Source organism: Notechis scutatus, chromosome 4, assembly GCF_049901735.1.
Source record: "Notechis scutatus isolate UNSWTSFEM ecotype Mainland chromosome 4, rNotScu1.2, whole genome shotgun sequence".
Lineage (NCBI taxonomy): Eukaryota > Metazoa > Chordata > Lepidosauria > Squamata > Elapidae > Notechis > Notechis scutatus.
Window position 1 is genome coordinate 128,802,682 of NC_142012.1, and position 24,419 is coordinate 128,827,100.

General features: G+C 33.2%; 1 protein-coding gene across 1 annotated transcript; it reads left to right on the plus strand.

Annotated features, from left to right (window-relative positions):
• The first annotated feature begins 5,468 nt into the window (after positions 1–5,468).
• CLDN18 (claudin 18) lies at positions 5,469–13,080 on the plus strand. Its single transcript, XM_026667767.2, has 5 exons — positions 5,469–5,688; positions 8,884–9,048; positions 10,700–10,811; positions 11,531–11,641; positions 12,945–13,080. The coding sequence occupies exons 1-5, from the start codon at positions 5,469–5,471 to the stop codon at positions 13,078–13,080; spliced, it is 744 nt and encodes a 247-aa protein (XP_026523552.1).
• Positions 13,081–24,419: the final 11,339 nt, after the last annotated feature.

Here is a 24,419-nt window from a genome sequence, read left to right on the forward strand (position 1 = left end):
TGGTCATGCTATAAATATAGCAAATTATTCCAGATTGAGGTACCCTTCAGTATTACTAGTTCCATCCATATACTGTGGTTTTTTTTGCTGCATTTTTATGGAATATATAATGACCAATATGGATGAATATACATGACCAATTTGCATTTGGGGACCAAATGCAAAATAATACTTTATACACGTGGAGTGTGATAATTAGACTGCTCTCAGAATTAACTTCTAAGAATTAACTTCTAAGTGGACCTGGCAATTTAGCCCTAAAGACCTGAACTAAATGATTTTAATATTTAAATGATTATTTCACATTTTTATTTTTAAAAAACCAGATTATCTCAGGGGATATAATTATTCACTCTTCAGACGGGTGGGGAATTTTTTTTTCCAGGTTTGAACTGACTGGATGTCACCCTGTGGGAGTATTCTCTATTTGCTAAAAACAAAGTCAACATGAGTTAACAGGTACTTTTCTAGAAGCAGCCATGATAACATTGAAATGTACCAGTAGGTGCAGTGATTAGTATCAAAGACATGTTTGTCTGACAAATGAGCTGATAAAAAAGGTGTGGGTTGCTGAAACTGGATTAGGGTGTGGTTTTCTGACAAAGAACACGCTATATGAATTTGAATGTACAGCACAGTAACTGCCGCAGGATCCAGAACAATTCCTATCTGCGAGGATAACCTCATAATGGGACACATCCACCATCACTCTTTCTATAAGTTGTTAATTGGAACTGAAGATGAAGAGTAGCTTGTTACTTAATTGTCACTCTCTTCTAATAAGAATTTTTACAGATAATATGCTTGAACTCTACACAATGCCTATTTAATGTAGGAAACAACTTTATGTTAATTTTGGTCACAAAGACAATGACATATAATTGTCTCAGCAAAAGGATGATAATATCAAATGAGCATCCCCTTATTGAACATCTTCCTCCTGTGATACTATTACAGTATAAGGCTGGAGGATACATGGGCCACACCTGCAGCTCTTCCGCAGCCTCTTTCCAAGTCCAGTCTGAACTGTGTGTAATACTATTTACAGTTTTTCACCAAATTTCAATACCAAATTAAAATTAATTAAAAGTTAAGATGAATCCTTTCCACCTTCAAAATTGAAAGGAGAATTTGTTTCTGTGCCTTCTTCCTTCCAATAAAGCACAGAGACAGAGTCTAATGTTTGGCAACAGACATTTAAACAGCAGGATTGTCTTCTGAAAAATATTTTTAGTTTACACAAAAAAGTTTAGACTATATCTCCTTGGGATGATAGTGCTAGTCACTCACCCACTGTTGCTGGATTAGGGTTAGGGTGTTAGCACAATGTATTATATTATTTTAGACCTATGTGATTCCCCATAACTAAATTCCCTATTGATTAGGTTTTCATATGGGGTTATTCATCAACACCATCATAGTTAGATTTTACATAAGCTTTTGGACTGCCTTTCATATAATTTATGTTATTTTGTAACAAATACTAATTCACAGAAAGCATTCATAAACACTAAAATTGCCTTCTGATAAATACAAGTTTTGATTGACTAAGCTGGATGGTCACCATTTTTTGGTTATATTCAGCACATACTCTCAAAATTCCAAATAGCTCTCAAACTTCCTACCTTAAAAAAATACAGTACCTATACATGTACATTATATATGTCCGTATTGAGTTCTCCTTCTAGAATTTATTGCAACTTTTTTTAAAAACCAAGATTGATTGATTCTCACATGATCTAACTAGATCTAGTGAAAGACAAGATTAAGAACCATGTAGTGGGGTGGCTCCATCATTCCTCTTACATGGTATTTAATTTTAAATAACTCTCACATAACCATTTAATCAAAGATATATGCAAAAAAAAAAAAAAAAAAGCTTAAGACCTGACAATGGTTCATTTGTGAATGATAAGAGGATTCAGTGCTATTTTACTAGATTCATACATTTATTCAGTGACTGACCATCTCACCTAAATAATTCTGGTTGGCTCACAACAGTTAAAAACAGCAGCCAAATAAAACAAGTTATGTATTTATGTATGACAATTATAAACACCCAGTCTCTGGTTTCATGGATCATTGGATTGCCCTGGCCTTCTGGACTATTTTTCGCACATGTTTATTCAATGGTCTATGCATAATAGTTTCCCTGTAAAACCTAATCATAGCTTTTCATCAGTTCACAACAAAAATATTGTATTGATTGTGTCTGTAGCAAATAAAGATACTGTATTTAGATAAAAGCTGGATTTGTTTCTAGGTTAAAGTTGAAGCACTAGAGAACTGATGAGCTGAAATCCAAGGGGTGATCATGATGTAGCTGTTTAACTCACCTCAAAGCAGTTTTATATCACTTTTGAGCTATTACTAAGGAGAAAAAATAGAATTCATGTCCAAATTCTCATAGTCCTTATGTTTTTTTTAAAAAAGAAGTGATTATATAAAGTTTTTCTTCCTCAATACAAGTGGGAGAATTTCTCATTCAAACCAATATCATATGATGTGTTGGTAATTCATTTATGGTTTCGTAAACCTATATTTATGGACAAATTCTACAGTTATGCATATCTTTTATGCTCCAGTTACATGACATTGGCATTGAAATCCATCTGAACATTCCTCTACTGGACAGAAAAATAATTCTAAGATCTTTCTTGAAAAATCACACAAAAATACCTGAAAGTCATTTCCCAGTGCTGTATAAAACATGGTTTATAAATATGTAGAATAGAGTCAAAATACATTCAGTTATTATTACTACCATAATATGGCTGAGCTACTATGGCAATTCTCTGATGATTTTATATGTTAAATTTCTTTAGTTTGGATTCCAAAGACTCATTTCAAGTCAACTCTCTCCTTGGGGGACTTTGCCCCGGTCAAATGTTTGTCAGCCTAAGTTATTTAGTAGGTATTCTGGGTAAGAATTGGAAGAGATCAAATACGTCTAGAAGAGAGCTAGTTTGGGGTAACCTTGGGGTAAGACATTGTCTCATTTGAATGAATCAAGTAATCAACATGTACAATTGTTTCTGAAGAGCCAGTTTAGTGTAGTGGTTAAGGTGCTAAGCCTAAGAGTTACAAAACTAGGTGATCTTCAGATAGTTATTATTGCTCAGCCCTAAGAAGAAGGCAACAGCAAACCAATTCCAAAAAGTCTTGTCAAGAAAACTGCAGAAACTTATCCAGGCAGTTCCCAGGAATCGATGCTGACTCAAAGTCATCTCTCCCATTGTTTTTATTATTAATGTTTAATTAGGTACTTGATAATTTAATTTAATTTGAATAGTTACAATAGTACACAAAGAATGAAAACTCTTTCAGGGCAATTCTAACCACACACACAATATTAGGAACAGAAATGAATAAAAGCAGCAGGGAACATTACAAATATATTGGGTTTGGTAAAAATGCTAATGTCTAGCATCTAACTGCAGATTATTTTGTAAATTCAGTGGAAAAGTTAAGTGAAGGCCTTGGAAAATAAATAATTTAAAACTTTAAAAAAAGCAATTAGTTAATGAGGTTTCCCCTATCTTTGCTTTAAAATTGCTCTTTCTATCAGGCTGACCAGCCAAATTTCTTTCACAGGGATGGAATGTTTGTAAGGTTTTGAATGCTGGTTTCAAAATGTGAGTAAACCAGTATGGGAGGAAATAGTTTTTAAAGTAATTTATTTAAAATTAGTCCCATAATTTTAACGAGCCATGCAACTAAAACAAGGAAGGCTAATCTTATGATTCTTGAGAGCTCGTTAATATCTACATTTTGCATTAAGTTTCAGTTTCCAGAGTGACTAAATCATGGTTCAGTCTGAATGTCATTAATGTACTGATAACTGAGATAAGGCAAACTCTGTACAGATAGGGCTACAGTTAAAGAACTGATCATAACTGATAGAAAGTACTTTTGACTATTTTTCAAGGTGAAAATCGGACATAGTTTTATAATGATTTAAGATGCTTTCCAGACACTTACCACATGCAACATGATCTTACTGAATGAGATCAATTGAAGGAATTATGGGATTGGGAATTCATTGCGAGTTTTGTAGACCATAGGCATCCATGGACAGCATCCTTCATAAAAATAATAGTATTAAAATTATATTTCATATGATTTTCAATATTATCTTGATGGCATTTAAATATAACTTGGAATTAATGTATATTTATTAGTATTTTGTGTATCTGTATTTTATCTATGTATATATTTTCAAGGCTGAAAGGCAAGGCATGAAATTAAATAGCTCAAATAGCTACTTAATTTTCATTCTTTCTAACTTAAGCAAATCAAAGCGTTTTCCTGGATCCTAGATACTATGCCTATTGTGCCTAATAGAAATTCAGCTCTGGTTGGAATACTCTCACAGTCAAATGTCCTAACTCTTCAACATGCCTACGCAAGAGCAGCTATTCACACATTAATGTTTAATTTCAGAATGTGCATATCATATGTTGCAGATGTTAGGCCAGTAAGAAGAATTAAAGCATGGTAGTGCCCTCTCGGTGTGGGAAATTTGTGAATAAGCTAGGGGAACTCTTACACTGTACAATTGGTATTTTTTGTACAGATTACTTTCTTCATTTGAGATAAAGCATACCAAGTTACCATACACACAGTATCTCCATCTTGTTGCAATTATTTTTGTTGAAATTGTGTTTTTCATGTTTTTATCATTTTGTGAGATGTTTGTGATTCATAACATAAATAGCTACCACATATAATTATTATAAATACATAAATAAAATTAAAACCCCTTTTTTCATTGTTCAAGGTTATATCAATGTAGTTATAGCATTCTGATTTAAGAACAATTACCAAGATCCTAGATCATTCCATTTCTTTAATGTGAATTAGAGGCTATCTCACCCAAACAAGTCTCCCCAAACATAAAACTGCACAGTGTTTAACAGAAAGTAGTTTCCATTTAGAAACATTGAAAAGCTTTTAAAATGAAACATTACACTTTGCTCAATTAACATGGAAATAATGTTAAATTACTGTGCTTTATAAAAGTAAAATAAAGCAAAACAAAACTACGTTTTAATAACATTATAGAGAAAGATCATTATGATGAAAATTAGCATAAATATATTGTTCTTATCTCTTTTCCCATAATAATCCATTTCATGATGCGTCAGACTCATATTGTATGCAAAGCTAAACAAAACAATTCAATATGTGTATGTATGATGAATCTATGAAACATTTTATCAGAGAAAGTTGATCTATATGGACGATTGAACGAACTAGGAAGAAAAATTCTAGTTTCTAGTCTAATGCCACCAGCTTGAGACACCCAACACATTCATCAGGAGTGAAACTGCTTTATCTTCTAAAAACAGGTTGAGCAAACAAAACTTATTAATAGAAACCATTTGATAAGGGCTGCCACAATCACAATTTGCTAGTGCAGTGAAGGGGACTTTGGCATTACCTTAAGCTTGGTAGCAGAAGGAAATATGTCTACCACAATTTGCCAAGTGATGGGCTTTTGTGTCGGAGCCCTTGGGTTTGCGGGCTGTATTGTGGCCACAGCGATGGATCCATGGAGCACTCAGGATTTATACAATAACCCAGTGACATCGTTATTCCTGTATCAAGGCCTTTGGAGGACTTGTGTGAGTCAGAGTTCGGGTCTTACTGAGTGTCGGCCTTATTATACAATTCTTGGGCTTCCAGGTATGGCTAAATCTACCACAGACATAAAATAAAAGCAAATGCTTTTTGTAATCTGACAAATACAATATTTTAAACAGCTTGCCTATATAAATGGGGATTATATTGACTACAGTAAGTAGATATGTCTACTTATAAGGATATTGTCATTACGAAAGTAGCAGATAGAAAATACTAATGTTTAAAACTTGTTACTATTACAAAGGGAAAAAATCAAAATTGGTTTAAAGTTGTTAGTTTTCTTACTGAGTTTTTTATCTGTTATGTCACTACTAATTTAATATATACTTATTCATTATCTATGATCTGAATAAAAGGCATCAACTTTTTTTCCCACAGGACAATCTGATATTTTCCACTATGAAAAAGTAGACTGCTGACCTTAAAATATCAGAGAATAAAACAATGTCATTTAAATTATTTAAAATTTCTAAATTTTTATCAGAATTTCCCATGGTATTAATATTGTGCCTAACTCATGAGCGTATGTACTTGACGGAAGTTAGATATACACACACCAGTTATGAAAAAAGAACTTGATCTAACATTTGACTTTTACAAATACCTTGCACATTATAAAACAATTCTGAGATTGATAAACTTTTAGAAAAAGTTCAATGAAACATACCTAATAGTATGTTAAAAGTTTTGTTTTGTCTGGCATGTTTTTTTCTTCCAATGGGCACACATGTTCTTTTTTTTATTGTTCTAGAATTTTATAGTATAAAGTATTGTCAGTCAATGATACTCATTAAGAATGTTAACATAATTGGTAAAACCATTATTTGATTTTAGTATGATACATTTTTTTCACATTACTAAATGTTTTTATTTATTTATTATTTGCTGGATGTTTCAACATCAGAAAGATAGTGTATACTTGGAATCATTGGATAGGAGTATGATGAATAAAGTAGTTCTGAGCTAGACTGAAATGCTAATGATTTAATTTACTAATAAATGTTGTATACATTCTTTTTTCAAATACATTTTTAGATTTAATAGGTTAGTTTTGAAGTAAACATTTCTATAAACAATTATTCTTAAATTCTTCACAGCTCTATTTATTGAAAAGAATACAAACCCCACAAAATATTATACATTGGTATCACAAAATGAGTTTAGAAGTGGCAGAGAGGGAATATCAATATATGCAGGAATACATCATTTTGGTTCCAAGTATACTTCTAAATAATAATTATTAAACAACTACACCACCTGTATACAATATAGTTTATTTCTTATGTAATTCCATGTAAAAAGTAACAACTTTAATCAGTTGTTTACAATAATCTTACAATACTTATAATAATTATTAAAAGGAAATAAACTATTGTATTACTGTAGGCACTGAGAAATTAGAAGTTATCTGTAGCAAATGAGTGGTATAAATTTTCTTGTGTCTTGGGAGAAAGGACAAATAAATCAACAGTGAAGATCTTTTATAACAGGAACAACAGAAATAATATGAGTTCTTGATAAATATGCCTTCCAGATTTACTAGAGTCATCATTTCAATATTTCCAACCTATGGAAATATAACTCTGGCCTTCTATTAATTTTAAACATTGAATTGTTGCTGAAGCAATAGGAAAGAAGAAAGGAAGTCAATCCAAACTGAACTAAATTCTGTCCATAACAAACAATTTACACAATATAATTTTGAAAAAGTAGCACATAAACATGTGACTCATCTAGTGATTAACAAAATGCCAACAAACTTTTTTTTAGTTCTTATTTGGATATATTTTATTTCTGAATCTATAGTACATGTCTTTACAGAACTAGGATTCGATGCTTGTAATGAGATTTCCCCCTTAATTAACTATATGCAGGACTATAGTATGGTAGAACAGTCCAAAACTGGATTAGAAGAGGAGCAAAACAGTAGATTTTTTGCTTCTTTTCCAGTATATGGAAGCAATAGGCCAGAACATGCTTTTTACCGGGCAGTATTAGCAGTAACGGTACAATAGCTGAAACTTGTGAGGTATATACCCCTGATTTTTATGCTAGAAAGAGATTAGGGCTTTTACAAATTAGAGACTAATGGCAAGGTCTCCAAGGTCAGGAAAAGAATAGCGAAATACCTGTTAAATTGAAAATATGGAAGGAACATGTACTGGATTTATACCTGCACGGGTTTCCTATGTGCTTGCTAGATGCAGAACATTTTCATTTGAGAATTGTACTGGTTACTAATTGGCTTCAGTAGAATTCAAAAGTTGCCTTTACAGCACTTCAGGTTCCAGCCCTGGACAACTGAAATATTAATACAGATATAACATTATGTAAATGATCATTCAAAATCACCAAATAATTTGGTTTTTTTAGAAGAGAGAAGTAAGGATGATATGAATATAAGACTCCTAATATGGTTACGCCAGGTTACTACAAGTTGGAAAAGGACAATAACAAAATTCAAGGGACATTTCAGGATCCAGGTGCTACATGCAAACATAGAACTGATAAGAGACACACGTACAGGCTTACAATCTAACTGTTGTTCTACCAGGAAAAATGGATACATATGAAAAGACACTGTGAACTTTTTTGAAAAAGACTTGGCATTTGCTTTATAAGTCCAGCTATTTACTTCTTTCCTGTGGAAATTTTATACTAGCTTTGCCTAAATTTCAACCTAGATCAACATCTAGCTGCTGACTATTATGGCTATGGCAGATATTTCCAGGAAATCAATATTCAGATACTTCTAGATACACAAGTCTCTTGTTTGTGCTTTTTTTAATTAAAAAAATATGACTTTTTACATGTTTATTCTTTTGTACCTTTTTTGCTATACACCACCCACAGATACTGTTTGTGAGATGGGGGGAGCGATATAAATTTGATAAATAAATAAACAAACTTTTTCAGATAATTCAATTCTGATTGTCAACCTACCAGCAGCATTTATTGAAAAAAGGCTCCTGAAGATTATAACAGCAAATAGTTTTCATGAATTTATCTACTCTTTTTTTCCTGAAAACCCTCAATATTAATGTCCTTTTAGCAAACTGATCATTTAGCTTTCTCTCCAATATTTCCTACCAGTCCTGAGTCTATGGTGAAAGAACGGTGGCTGAGACCCAGATTACTTTATTGTTATATACAAAGTTATGAACAATGTTTTCCTGTATCCATTCACTTGAGACATTTTTCCCCACCTTTCTCTCTATTTTTTCCTCTTTTTGACAGCGATGCTTCAAGCTGTAAGAGCACTGATGATCGTGGGCATTGTGCTGGGTGCTTTTGGTCTCCTGGTGGCTACATTTTCTCTGAAATGTTTACGGATGGGCAACATGGAAGACTCTGCCAAGGCAAGCATGACTTTGGCTGCAGGAGTCATGTGCATTGTATCTGGTGAGTTAGAGAGTTTATATAGATGTCATCTATTTTTAAAGAAATGTTTGAAATTAAAAGGTGGAGAACATTTTAAAAAGTTACAAGTGTCAAGAACTGTTAGTTGACCACATCCCCACCACTTCCCAATCACTAAAAATTGCATATGGTTCTGATAAACCTACAATAGTAGATTACATTTCTCATATTCAGTTCAAATAGGCTTTTACAGCTTTAGTAATGAATCACAATGGGTCTTATAAGAGCTAGTATCAGAAGATCATATCTGAGACACATTCTCATATTTGAGGCTGAAGACAATTGCAACAAAGGGGATTTTGTGTGAAAAGGTCATCACATGTACTGTCCTCCCCATTCACCTACAAACATTGACCAAGCTACCACCATCTCAGATTCCATTCACTCCTAGCCCATTGTCAGATACAAATTTCAGGGCAGGGGTGAGATGATTGTTGCCTGCTATTTCATATATTATTGCTTATATATTTATAATGATTTCAATCAATTTCACAATTGGCATGCTGTTTAAAATTATTTATTGAGAATAGAGCTAACAAATTATTTTTGCAGGACATTCATGTTGTCATGAAATAGAACTCCACTGGATGTTCTAAGTGCAGTACAATATCAGAGGATTTAAGGGTTGGAAGGGACTTTGAAATTTGACTAGTTCAATCCCCTGCTGAGTACAGAATTCTACTATTATGCTTGCCAAGAATGGTGTGAAAACCATACAGACTCTACTTCAATAACTCTTCATTCACTATTGAATAGCTTCTTAGGAAATAAAATGTCCTGATGTGCAGCCCAAATTTACTTTTTTTTAATGCAAGTCCATTGTTTCATTTTTTCCTTTTGGAAATAACAAACCTGTACAATTTTGTCCATCTTGTGCATGATAGCCCTTCAGTATTTGAAGACTGAATATTTTCTTGAATTCTTCTTAGTTGATACCCTTTGAACACATTCCAGTTATCAATGTCATTCCTAAATTGTTGGATTGTTGGATTTAGTACTGGATGATATATTTTAGGTCCAGTTTGACTAACACAGATCAGAGGGGAACAATAATTTAATGTTTAGTTTCTGGAAAAACTCAGGGTAATGGTACTGATGTAATACAAGGACACCTGCATTTGCTCCTACGTAGTATTTCAATGTATAGTGTATAATTAGGAATCCAGTGAACCAAGCATCTTTTCATTCACTTGTGTTGTAAACTGAAACAAAGTGTTCTTTGCTGGATTGGATCTACAGTTTGTCTAGACATCAGTACCCAATTCAGCAACAGATAAGGAAAAGTTCCTGGGACTCTCATAAACAGAGCATGAAGATAATTGATCACTGCTCCTTCCTAGCAATAGATGATCATGATTTGAGGATAGAGTATAGGAATCATAGCAATAATATTCTTAAACTTCATGAACATTACAGTGAAGTAAACTTACTAAAAATAAATTGTGTTAGCATATTTCCTGAGAAGTAGAGTTTAAATCTGATAAGTGGTAAGTGGAGGTAAAAAAAACCCAGTTGCATGATCATAATATTGACCTGCTTATAATTACATAGTAAATTTAAAAAGTTTTTAATGTTTTGATGAATTTCAGACTCATTGGGTCTGATACTAAAAATCTCTGTTCTTTTTTGATAGGTATCTGTGCTATCTGTGGAGTATCTGTTTTCGCCAACATGCTTGTCACAGACTACTGGATGTCAACAGCTAATATGTACCAGCCAGGAATGATGCCGTCACTTCAAGTAAGGTAATTTCAGTCCATAGTGCTTAGGAGGAGAATGTTGCTGCTGTTTTCCTAATATCAGCACTGAAATAGTAAGCTCATTTTAATAATCTTTTTTCTCTCCATGTAATGGGCTGTGAGAATAACCTCGAGGAACAGGGGGAAGAGCTGCAATCAGGACTACAATAAGATAAATGAAATTTCCAAAGCAAAATTATAATTGATCTACTAAGCCTTGGCTTTTTCCCCAGGCATTTGGACCCAGACTTGTCAAGGCAGTGCTTTTTGATCATCATTTTATATTTTATATATTGAGCTTTTATTAAGTAGTCCATGGTAACTTTTTTCTCTCTTATATATTGCCCAGAGTCAATGCTTGAGTTCTGAAGCCCTATACATCAAATAAATGAATGAATGAATGAATTAAGAAAGAAAGAATGAAATATGAATATAAATAAATAAATCCCATTAACATGATTAATATATGTAATTGTTTTCCTATCGTCTCATGTTAGAAATTATAATTTGATAGCATTTGGGGAGAGAGTTTCTGGGAATCGCATCCAAGTTAATCAGGAACTGCATACCATGCAATGGGCAGTGAGACTGCTTTAGTCATATTGCAGCTAGTAGGAAAAATTAGTTTAAGCCCATCTGATTTCAGTGGAATTAATCCAGAATGAATTTAATCTAGCCCAGTTTACTCAGAAAATTAAGTCCCGCCTTTTCTCTTCCTTTTGCAGATACACATTCGGTGCTGCTCTCTTTGTGGGATGGGTTGCTGGAGGCCTGGCCTTTGTGGGAGGCATTATGATGTGTATTGCTTGCCGAGGACTGGTACCTGAGGAGACCCAGTGAGTACCTAGCCTTATATGTAAACAATGTTGTATGATGAAGGACAATGGAAGATTTCACTTATTCTACCTTTTTAAAAAAATTATGAGCCACTTCTAAGAAAGATGAGAAAAAATAGTTGTCAGCAATAACAATCAACAAACAACATTTAAAATCAGAAGCAGTAGATAATCAAGACAGTACTTAAATGACAGTTCTGGAAAAAATACAACATGAATTTGTTTTAGTATTAGCTGTTTGTATATTACCTTTTCTCTTCTAGTTGACTTCTTTAGTAGATATCCAGTAAAGGCCAACTTTTATATTAAAAAGTATACCTTTATGTAGCTTAGTAGTAGTTATTAGTACTAGTATGAAGTACTAATAGAAATACTTGTAAACTCCTAGAAAGTTACATTTAATGTGGGGAAAAGAATAGGTTATTAATATGTTTTCAAGTGTAATTCAAGGCAAATAACCCATCCTACTGCTGAATTATGACTTTGCTTATAGAAATGAAGTTTTAGGCATGCAAATTTCTCCCACAATAAGATCAGATCTTTAGTGATGAAGCTTGATTTTATGTGGTTAAGCTACCTATTCCCTGTAAAGCCTGCAAAGCTCCAAAGAGACATTCTCCCCTCATTTTCCAGTTGATTATCATTCTGATGTATAGAACATTTTGTTATTTTCATTGGCTGTTTTTCATTTCCATGTAATGCTTGGAGCAATGTTATGTTGGACAAATGTGAGAAAATTAAAGTAGTGAGTAGCTACTTGGTAATGGCATTGTTGCCCAAGCCCATGAACAAGGACGGGACAAATTGTGATTTAGTGTGGAGTCTCTCAGTTGGATGGAGATGATTGTTTGACTAGTTCTAAATAGATGCACAATACTGAGTTTTAATTCATTGCGATTGAGAGAGTATAATGGTAAGTAAGAAAGACCTTGGGAAACTGGGCAAAGAGATGCTGCCAAGGAATGGGCAGATAAGAGACAGCTTAGTTTGTAACTGGATAGTGGGTGGGGCAAGACACTCATACGTTTCCTTGCTCTATAGGAGATGGGTGGAGAGAAATGTACTTTCAGATGTGCAAGATTCTGTAAAGGTAGTTAGCAATACAGTAGAGTTAGATCATCTGGCTGTAATTCCTATATGGTTTATCTTGGGAGGCCAACAGAGGGCCATTATATTAGTTATGTAGATACTGGATATTTATAGGTGTAGAGAACTATATTGAAAAGAACAGTGCAGATACCTCAAGGATAGCCCATTACCTCCCACTTCCACTAAATGACACATTGATTTACTTGTCTTTCAGTTACAAGGCAGTCTCCTACAAGTCTGCTGGATATAAATCTGCTTATGAAACTAAGAAGACTCCAGTAATGGATAATAATACTGTCAAAAGTGATGAAGGAAGACGTTCCTACCCTTCAAAATATGACTATGTATAGAAATTGTCCTGTTATTATATGTTTTCACATTCTACTTGTTAAAACTTTAGCTTTAATCCAAACTAGGTGAAGTGTTAATATCACGTCTGACCTCTCTTTGAATTATTCTTAGGTTTGCCCTTATGATGCTGTAAATCTCTTCTCCATTTGTTTATTAATGTTTGCTTTATTATTGTAAATATCGTGGTAAACTTGAAATTAATTGATTATTCCCCCCCCCAAATAATTGCTTCCTTTTCAAAGAGAGTTAAAACACTCCATTGCCCATTTTCTATATTTTAAATAGGTGTAACTATATAGTAAAAAACTGGAACATCATTGCAGTTTACAATATTGAATCTCTTTCAGGTTTATGTTTTGAGACTTTACAGCAGTGTTTTTCAAAGTTTTTTTTTTAAATACATGTTTTATTAATACATTTTTAAAATATCACATAAAAATTCCATATCTGTCTGAACAGCATGTTGTCTGGACACAATTAGTTTTAAGTAGAAATGCAATATTAATCAAAATTAATCATAATAAGCATAATAAACATCAGTAATAATAACAAAATGGTAATACAATTAGTTTATCCATCTTATAAAATTTTCAATACAAAAGTTTTTATTATCTTTAAATCTTATTAGATTCTACTCCCTGATTCTGTTAGTTAACCATTGATAAAACAAGTCCCATGTCAAAGTTTTAAAGTTTTGGGAACTTTAAGATGTAAGGACCAACTCGCAGAATTCCCATGCTGGCTAAGGAATTCTAGGTGTTGAAGTCCATGTATTTTAAAGTTTCCAAATTTGAAAAACACTTTACAGTTTTAAACATATCTTGATAATCTATTTGAACATTTCCCCAAATCATTCAAAATTCAATCCAAGTTAAGAAAATTATTTTATTTTAATTTCTACAAATAATATGTAACTTTAGAATTAATTAGGGTGAACATGAAGTAGGATTAATTGCTAAAACAAATATCCTTGCTCTATTTCAGCAGATATGTCCAAGTGTGTTTTCCTTCTTATTTCATTCACTCTTTAAAAAACAGTGACATAATAAAAATATGTTGATTATTGTAGCTTGCTTATAGCAAGTTTTTTCTTTATTTTTGAATACACTTTCAGTCATGGCACATTTTGTATGATGCAACCATCTTGTCATTCTTACACTTGAATACTGACAAAATAAATTTGCAACATTAGTATCACATATTGTCTTGAAAGTGCATTACTAAGGCAACATTGGTCTGCTCCATCTTATCTTCTTGTTTAGGATGCTATAGATGGAGAACAGCAAACTCAGATCATCTTTTTATCCCCTGCTAGAATTGTATCATTTTGGATGTGTGTGGGTTATTTTTTTGCTAAATTTCTCTTTTGAATTAAATTGCAAATGTTTGTAATCAGCAAAACTTCAAAGAAATCTAGAGACTTGTATTGATGTTTATATTTTCAAGTGCAGTTTTCCTTTTCTACATAATTTTGGAGGCATTTTAATAGAATATATTTTGTGAGTTAATTTTTTTTCCTAATATACATTTTTAACATTATTTTATATTACTTAATTTTAAAACTGGATTAAGTGTTCTTGTGTTTTTTCTTTCTTTCTGAGGGTTCAAGATATGTATTCAGACATTTTGATGGGCCATTTCTCACTCATTTCTAAGGATTATCAATTTTCTTCCAAAGCTAATAGTTTTCAGTATAACAGAATAAAAATGCATGTCAAATGTAAAAATAAAATAATTAAAATAAATCTTTTGAGTTCAGTGAGTTGTTTAACATGCATAGAATTGTAACCTAATTAAAATTCTTTTGATAAATATTATCTTAATAGTTATTAATTTGATAAATGTTAATGCTACTATTTTGCTTTCCAATTCCTATTAATGAAAAACTTCATTATTGCCATTATTCAAAAAATATTGACTGCCACCTCTTGTGTTTAAAATTAATACTTTGTCCTAAAATTGTGCAGTTCTGTTATTTTCATAACATTAAGGAAATTTTATAGTATTTTCCATAAGAAGTTAGAAATCTGAGTGTCCATCAGCTATTCCATTGCACTGATTTTTGATGTGAGAGAGGTCGACAGTATGTGACTCCATAGAAGTTACATGATATTCAAGTCTGTTAAAGGAGAACAAGACAAGTGAATCCTTGATGGCCACAAAAGTTCCAGGAAGAAAGAACTGTACTGTTAAATTCTCTGTTGAAACTTTGAAGGAATAAAGGACTGAAGGAATAAAACATTTTCCATAATCCAACACAAATCGTATATTATATTAGAAAATATAGGCATACTTTTTGAAATACTGTTTTAGTATATTTTAATTAATGTAACAGCCTTTTAACATGCATTAATTAATGTAAGACCTTTTCTTCCTGCATCTTGTATAGCTAGTGTTACTGCTATTTTAGTTTCACTTTCATAGCTTACTGCATTAGATAAAGCAGAAAAAATGGTTTGTTTCAAATTATCCATTTAATTTCAAAACAATCCAACTTCATCAATTATAAAATTGAGTTAATTTATTTTGTTTTAAACCATGATATCTGATCCTTATAAAAGAATAAGGACAAATTGGAAAAATAAGTCCACTTTGCTAGGTTACTCTGTAACCATCTAGGGAGTCCAAAGCATGGCCACGCTCATTCCAACTCATGCATTTAGCCTTATGTAATGGTTTAGCATTATATAATTTGTTGTTAATCTATGCTGGCAGTCATGTTCTTTAGTCAAGTGATCTACTTTGATAGGATCTGCTATTATTTTATAAATACACCTCATATTAACTTATTTTAACAAAATTGATTATATAGGTCACTTTGTATGTTCAAAATATTGAATGTTTGCTTATTAAATTAGTTTAAGAATTTGTATTAGTGTTCCTTCTTTCTGAGTTAAAACCAGCACTTTTTTGTGTCTGTGTGAATGTGACTGTTGTTATAGTCATGCATTTTCTACTCCAGTAGAAAGGGAAGAAAATGAGCTTTTGTTCATCACGTCTTCCATTGAAATTACTATAAAGTTCTTTATACAATGCAAATAATGGGATTCCAAGTATTGGCATTCATTATTTATCCAAGTGCATTTGGTATTATCAATAAAAAATATGAGGATTCTTGATCCCATTAGAAAGCAAATATGTTGATGACAGTAGAAATATGGTTTTCCAAGCTTTGGTTTTCTTAGACTTTATATGAAGTGGCTGAAACAATTTCAACAATAGGAATGCTTCTGCTGCATCTTGACATACAGTAATAACCCTTTAAAATATTGTACTAATACTTCACTTATTTGTTCCCCATTTAGGCAGCTCTAAGTAGCTGCCTACTGAGAATCTGAGCACTCAGCCAGTTACACTATGCATGGTGCTCCCAATGTCACTAGGATGTTACGAAAGAGATAACATGCTTACATTTTTTGTCTGCAGCACTACAGAATTCCCACGGCATCATTTGAGATAATCTCAGGCACACTTGCTAGGTGCCAATAATAATCTCAATTCTGAGAAGTCTGGCAATTTCCCCTTCTTAAAGGTTACTAAAACACTTCCCAACCATTAAGTGGAACTTCCAGCTTGTGTAGTCTTTTTCCTTCCTTTCCTTTCCTTTCCTTTCCTTTCCTTTCCTTTCCTTTCCTTTCCCTTTCCCTTCCCCTCTCCTTCCCTCCCTCCTCCCCCACTTTTCTGTTTTCCTTTTTCCTTTCCTGCTTTCAATCCATATCAATTGCCTGACTAGTTTATGCAGTTTTCTTGACAAGATTTTCAGAATTTATTTTGCCTTTTTTCTTGGCTGGAAGTGACTGGCCCAAAGACACCAACTAGCTTTGTGTCTTATGACAGAGCTAGAACTCTCAGTCTCCCAATTTCTAGTCTGGTGCCTTCACCATTAGACAGATTGTTTCACTTGTTGTACCTGTTTTACTTACCTGATTGGTAAGTAGATTTTTTAAAGATTTTTAACTGGTACAACAGATGAATGATATTTTTTACAACTGAACAACTGGAAGAATTGTATACAGACATATACAGATCATGTTCAGAAACAGAGGCTTGGGCCATATACCACACTCAGCCATTTTAGTTTAATTTTTTCTTAAAGTAAGAAAAGATACTGCAAAACCCTGAAATGAAAAAATAAGCATCTCAAAACAGAAGGGTCAATTAAATCATACAAAGCCTATTTTGCTTTCTTAATGCAAATATAACTTGCTTCCTTTCCCCAAATTTGAAGAACACTCTTTGAACCAGTAGTAGACATGCAAAGTTGTTCTGTTTTTTTCTGCAATACTGTAGGAATACAGTTTCCTGATTTGCTTGGAGTTTTGTATGATTCCATACTTTTAGCATCCACTTTCTCTCTGTTCTGTTCAGAAAGAGAATCAGTGTGCCGTTGTTCTTTTTTACTTACCACATTCATGGATAGGGGAAGTCTGCTGATTTACACCATACAAAGTTCACAATTCGATTCTTACTATGTTACAGAGCACCTGATTATGACATCGAACATGTAAACAAGCTAAATACACTACTAACATGGGCAGCATCCTGCCCATACCCTTTAATCTTTCTTGGTGATTTCAATCTACCTCATATTGACTGGACCCTAAATGAATGTACAACTGAAACCATACACGAAACCTTCTACAATGCTGTTATAAATCTGGGACTGGAACAACTAGTAACCAACAACACTAGACTAAACAACTGCCTCGATCTCATCTTCTGCAATAGTTTGAATTTAATTTACGGAATACAAACTAAAGAACCCTTTTCCAGCAGTGACCACAATATGATTGACTTTTGTCTCAACATACGCCCACACAAAAACCACCACAATAACGTAATCCCCAATTATAACTTCAAAAAAGGCAACTATGATCTTATAGACAATGATCTCTCATCCCTTGATTGGCAATCTCTATTCACTGGATGCAATACTGTTGAAGACCATTACAACATATTTTTACTTGAAGTCAAAAGAGTCATCAAACTATATGTACCAACAACAACTCTCAAAACAAAACAAAAAAACAGATTACCCATAACAATAAGGAAACTTCAATCCAAAAAGAGATCACTCTGGCAGAAAAACAAATCTGGTCACGTTGCCAATTTCAAAAGCCGATACAAAAATTTATGCCACCAGATAAAGACCGAATGCACCAATTATCACATTAAACAAGAGGAAAACCTTCTAAGCACCAATTCCACCCGTGCTTTTTACAATTTTGTAAACAACAAACTAAAAGACTCAAGGTCCATCCCACCTGATAGGACCTAATGGTAAAGACTGCAACGACAACACCATTAAAGCCAACATTTTTAACACATTCTTCGGCTCAGTATTTGTAAACAGCAATGGATCATGCCCAGTATTTCCTAGTCGAACCACAGATAACTACAATGATCTAATACATATCGATTTTACAGAAGACAATGTTGAAAAAGCACTACGCAATCTAAAAACATCTCTATCTATTGGACCGGATGGAATATGTGCCTACTTCTTAAAAAAGCTACCCACTGCCATAGCCAAACCTCTAAGCATAATCTTTGAAAAATCTTTCAGGACCAGCTCCTTACCTAACCTATGGTCACAAGCCACGGTCATCCCCATCTTCAAAAAGGGAAACCCCAGCCTAGTTGAAAATTACAGACCAATCTCCTTATGCTGCGTCACCTGTAAAGTCATGGAATCAATTATTAACCAATCCATCATCCTCCACTTAGAAACAAACAACCTACTCTCCAATAAACAATTTGGTTTCAGAAAAAAACTATCCTGTAATCTGCAACTCTTACACTGCAAAAACATATGGACGACACAACTCGATCAGGGCAAAGCAATAGACGCAATCTACATAGACTTCTGTAAAGCCTTTGATTCAGTGGTACACGACAAACTACTACTAAAAATAAAATCCTATAGTATCTCTGGACAACTGCATAACTGGATAGAAGCATTCCTGTCAAACAGACAACAAATGGTCAAAATTGGGAGTGTCCTATCAAATTCTGTACCTGTCAATAGTGGTGTCCCCCAAGGCAGTGTTCTAGGACCAACTCTCTTCATACTCTACATAAATGACCTCTGTGATCATATTAAGAGCAACTGCGTTCTTTTCGCTGATGATGTAAAGCTGTTCAATACCACAGACAATACTGCTACCCTACAAAAAGATCTTGACTATGTATCAGAATGGTCAAACAAATGGCAACTTCAGATCTCAACAAATAAATGCTCTGTCTTACATATTGGCAAAAAAAATCAGAAAATAAAATACAAGCTGAATAGTCAAGATCTTGTTGATGACCCAAGTTCTGTAAAGGACCTTGGAATACTCACCTTTAATGATCTAAGTGCTAGAGCCCACTGCAACTACATAGCCAAAAAGGCATTAAGAGTTGTTAACCTAATCCTACATAGCTTTTTCTCTGGTAATATCACACTACTAACTAGAGCATACAAAACATTTGCTAGACCAATACTCGAATACAGTTCATCAGTCTGGAACCCACATTACGTATCTGATATTAGCACAATTGAGAAAGTCCAGAAATATTTCACAAGAAGAGTTCTCCACTCCTCTACTCGTTGTAGAATACCTTATGACACCAGACTTGAAATTCTAGAACTAGAAAACCTTGAATTACGCCCGTCTTCGGTCTGATTTAAGCATGGTATATAAAATCATACATTGCAATGTCCTACCTGTCAATGAATACTTCAGCTTCAACCATAACAACACAAGAGCACACAATAGATACAAACTCAAGGTTAACCGCACCAAACTTGATTGCAGGAAATACGATTTCAGCAACAGAGTGGTCAATGTCTGGAATACTCTACCCGACTCTGTAGTTTCTTCCCCAAACCCCAAAAACTTTAACCTTAGACTGTCTACTATTGACCTCACCCCTTTCCTAAGAGGTCTGTAGGGGGCGTGCATAAGCGCACCAACATGCCTACCGTCCCTGTCCTATTGTTTCTTTTATTTTTCTTTTATTTTTCTTTTATTTTTCTTATATGTACCCATTTCATGTATTCATAACTATGTATACACTTATACTTATTATCTTGTAAACAATTGACAAATCAAATAATAAATAAATAAATAAATAAAAATAAAATAAAAAAATCTGAAGATTCCAGACAACAGTTTACCGAACATTATTTAATAAAGGATGTGTACAAATCATATTCTGTATGAACATCCCTATTTTCATAAAATGCATCTTCACATTGGGCACAGAATTGCCCTAATCCCAGTGGTATATGCTGGTAATAGGATTTCATTGTCTTGGGTTGTTTTCAAGTCTCATCTTGGCAAAAAGAAAAAAAAACTGTTTGGATTAAGCTTTTATTCATTTCTATTTCCCTTGTGGGAAGGCTAAATTTGTTGTCTTATGTCATTACAAACAAATCTTTGTGCCAAAGAATTATCAGGGTACCTGTTTCTCAATTCAACTTGATTAAAAAATAAATTTCCTCCTTTTAATATGAACTTTAAAAAAAATCATTGTCTGTGATGGATTTACACATTTATCATGCTCTATAGGTCTGTAATCTCTTTACTTTCTTCCTTTTCTCAGATGAATTATAAGCGAATAATACACCAAGAATATGAAATAATTTTAATATATTTTTAAAAAGCTGCAGTATTGAATGTTCAAACACAAACTGTTCTCAGTTCAGCTCATAAAGCAACAAAAATAGGATGATAAAAATATTAAATACATAAAAAATCCTAATAATTGCCTTTAGTTTAAGTCAAACACAACCAAATTTAGGCTTCCTCCTGATCATGTCCCTTTTTGTGAGTTTAAAGGCCAGTTTAAAGGACAGAAGTTGCATCCATAACAAAAGCAGAAATGCTTACGGGGATTTATTGATGCTATAATGTAGATAATACCGAGTTGCCAAGTATACTATAAAAGGTACACTCTGCCATTGATAGGCAAAAAAGATCAAATGTCTGATTGGACTTTTTATGTAAGGTGTTACTTTTATATACTTTCATTTCTGTTACATTGTCCTGTTAACTTATTATTTTAAATATTTTTAACATAACAAATACTGAGATGTGCATCATTTCACAATTGATATTAGTGATTATATTATTGATTATAGATTTCTATATGATTTCTCTCTGGTAAAATGAGTGTTATCTTTCAAAGTATCCATGCACACATTATCCCTAAATAAAGGTGAGAATGACTCAAATATCCATAATGAAAAACCTGCAAACAACATACATAATGAGCTTGGAAAGTTCATTGCTGAGAAGACTTAGGGAGTTACAAGGGCATGCAATTAATCATGCTTGCCTAGTAGATTCTATCAGTTATATATGTGTATCTTCAAATAAAAAAACTACATCTCCACTCCTTCCAGCTTCAAGTCTCATGAATAAACAGTTGTTGTACCTGAAAGTTACTACCAGTTGAGAAGGTTTGAGTGGGCTCTCATGTTGTCAACAAGCACACAGTTGAAGAGATTTCACATGGCATTACTGGTTTTAGTGCTGTTCAGTACTGATGAGGTGAATGAAGAATCAATTCAGCACATCCCAAGTTGAATAGCAAGCTGAGTAGATGCTTCCTCTTTGTGGCCCTTTCCTCATCATTCAAAGGACAATCAGGAGGGAAGGTTACTGACAAGGGTGAAATATGTCAGGAACTAGTCAGGAAGGTCTATTTGCAGAATTGCACAAGGACAAGAGGTTCAGTCATTTCATCCTGACTTTTGAACTTTACTTCCTTCTGTACAAATTGTATATGCAATCTGACAGACTGAAAATCCCAAACTGGCTTGTTGCTTCTTAATTTGAAAAGGCAGGCAGTACAAGTGCGTGAAAAATCTTTGGGTTGCCAGAATTGTCATTACATACTTAAAGCCTGACTTAGAAATTATTTCTTTAGTTTAATTGAATGAATGGCTAGATGAAAGCTTATATGCATGGAGATAAATAACATCTAATATTTTCTCCTCAAAGATGGCACTTTTATTTTTTTTGCCTTCAAGAGACATAGAAGGCATAGCCAGTTATACAGTGATATCAAGACAGTAAATCTGCATTTTTAAAATCCTATTTTAATAATGGCAGGTAGTTCCTTTATCTCCTCCTTCTAAAACCTATTAAAATGGCTAACCAATAGTAATTTATCACTGAATATTGGCAGCACACTCTGGAGGGTCTGGAGGCTACAGAATTTGAGCTTCCAGGTTGCCTGTATATTTCATATTAAGGAAGATTGAACTTGAGAGTTGAAACAAACCATTCCAGATGTAATCGAGGATGATTCAGTGTTTTGGATTATCCTTTTAAGTATTAATGAATGTACCTGCATTATTTCTACGCATTCATCATTATGTTTCATCCAACTATGAAACTCAGAACAATTGATGCATATTGAGTTGCTTCTTAGTCAAAAAATATCTTGTTCGTCAGTTGCAGGAGAGATAGCCAGTGATAATATCTGGCTTTTTGTTCTAATCAACTGTAGTGTAGCACAATCTCTTTAACATCTGTTATGTATTGTTTTCTGGTTTGGAAATTAGTGTTCAGAGGTGTCATACTTATTTGTTTTGATCTGAAGGAATGAATATTGCGACCCTCAGTGGCATTTAATTAATGTACTGCCTCATTCCCTGGGAAATCTGTATATGAAAGAGTGTTTGCATTATTATTATTGTATTGTTATTATTTAAATTTAATTTAGCCAATTTGATATATTCATAATTCTTGAATCACAGCGTCATTCATGCTTACAAAGTGCGGACATTACTCATCATCAATAACAATTGTTCATCTGTTTGTAAAGTTAATAAAGCTAGTGTGAAATAATCTTATAAACACATAAGGCTTTTTGTAATAGTTTCAAAAGAAGGCTATGCTTGTCCTTTAAAGGCATACAAACAAAAAACAAAAAACAAGCAAGGCTGAAACAAAAAATTAAATTTAAATAATTATAGTTACCTTGAATTACATACAGTTCTTATAATTATTACACTTGTAATTTCTCCCTTATGTCAAATCTTGAATTACAATTTAATAGTAATTGTTAAATTGTAGTAATAGCTCAGCTTTGCAGGAATTTCATGGCATGTGAGTGATTTATCAAACAAAAACATAGGTTGCACAGATTTGTAGAAAATGGTGGCTTTGTTATTGTACTATGAAACATGGATATAATCCCGTATCTTGTAATAAAAATGCAGTATAACTTTTCCAGCTTTTATAATTGATTCTAAAATATTAACTAAGCAACAAATATAAGAATAGATGTTAGTAGTATTCTGACAGGACACAGGATTTGTGAAATCCAGTTGTATCTGCCAACCAAAAAGATGAACAGTGTTGGATAAAACACATTCCTGCTCTTCCTTAACCTTCATTCTGACCCATAAATCTATTCCTGTTGCAAAAGAAAGTTTTGCTTGCTTGCAACAAACTTCTAGGAACCAAGATAGTCGCATTAAAGTGTTATGGGCATTGTTCACTGCTGCTCACAAAGGCCTTTAGTAAGTTGAGCACATGATGAAAGTTCAAAGAAATGGGAATTTGGCTTTTGTTCTCCCGAATTTTTTTCCTGTATAAATAAATCCATGTATGCTTTGACACAATTAGTAAAAACAATTGAATGTCTTTATCATCCCATCAAGAATCATTAAGAAGGTGGATTTAACCACTCATTTTTAAAAATTTGCTTGCTATACCCAAGATGATATAAAGGGAACATTTTCCTTGATTAAGCGAAGCATTTCTCTCTCCAAAAAAAATCTCAATTTCACTTAACTCTATATTCTGTAAAAATGAGTTCAGGACTCAGAATCAGGAAAAGAGAGACAAGGAACAAGAGGCCTGGATTATCTGTTTCCAGACATCCACTTTGCAATGGACTTTGAACACGGGCTAAAATTCAAGTTTTTATTCAAGGGAATTATATGTTAGCTAGCTTAATTAGGCTGACTGGATTTATTTTATTTGGAATTCCATGTGTATGATTGTTGCCTTCCTTTGTTATTTTCTTATTTTCCTTTTTCCAAGAAATGCTTGATATCTAGATACATTTTAACTTCTAATTAAGGACTTCAAACCTTTCTTTTTAGACAAGCACTTAACTTAGTGAATTGCTGAGAAATCTGATTTGAAGATTTGATTCAAATGAGGGATTTGTTCAGATCTCATTTCTTCTCATCTTCTCATTACTTTCTTATGCAGGTTTTCCATCTCACTCGAGAAAGCTGGAGTTGCAAGGTGCAAGCAATAGCAATAGCACTTAGACTTATATACCGCTTCATGGTGCTTTACAGCCCTTTCTAAGGATTTACAGCATG

Coding starts and splice junctions, on each gene's coding strand:
- CLDN18 (XM_026667767.2), top strand. CDS start 5,469: ATGTCTACCACAATTTGCCAAGTGATGGGCTTTTGTGTCGGAGCCCTT. Junction 5,689..8,883: donor TACAATTCTTGGGCTTCCAG/GTATGGCTAAAT, acceptor TCTTTTTGACAG/CGATGCTTCAAGCTGTAAGA. Junction 9,049..10,699: donor AGTCATGTGCATTGTATCTG/GTGAGTTAGAGA, acceptor CTTTTTTGATAG/GTATCTGTGCTATCTGTGGA.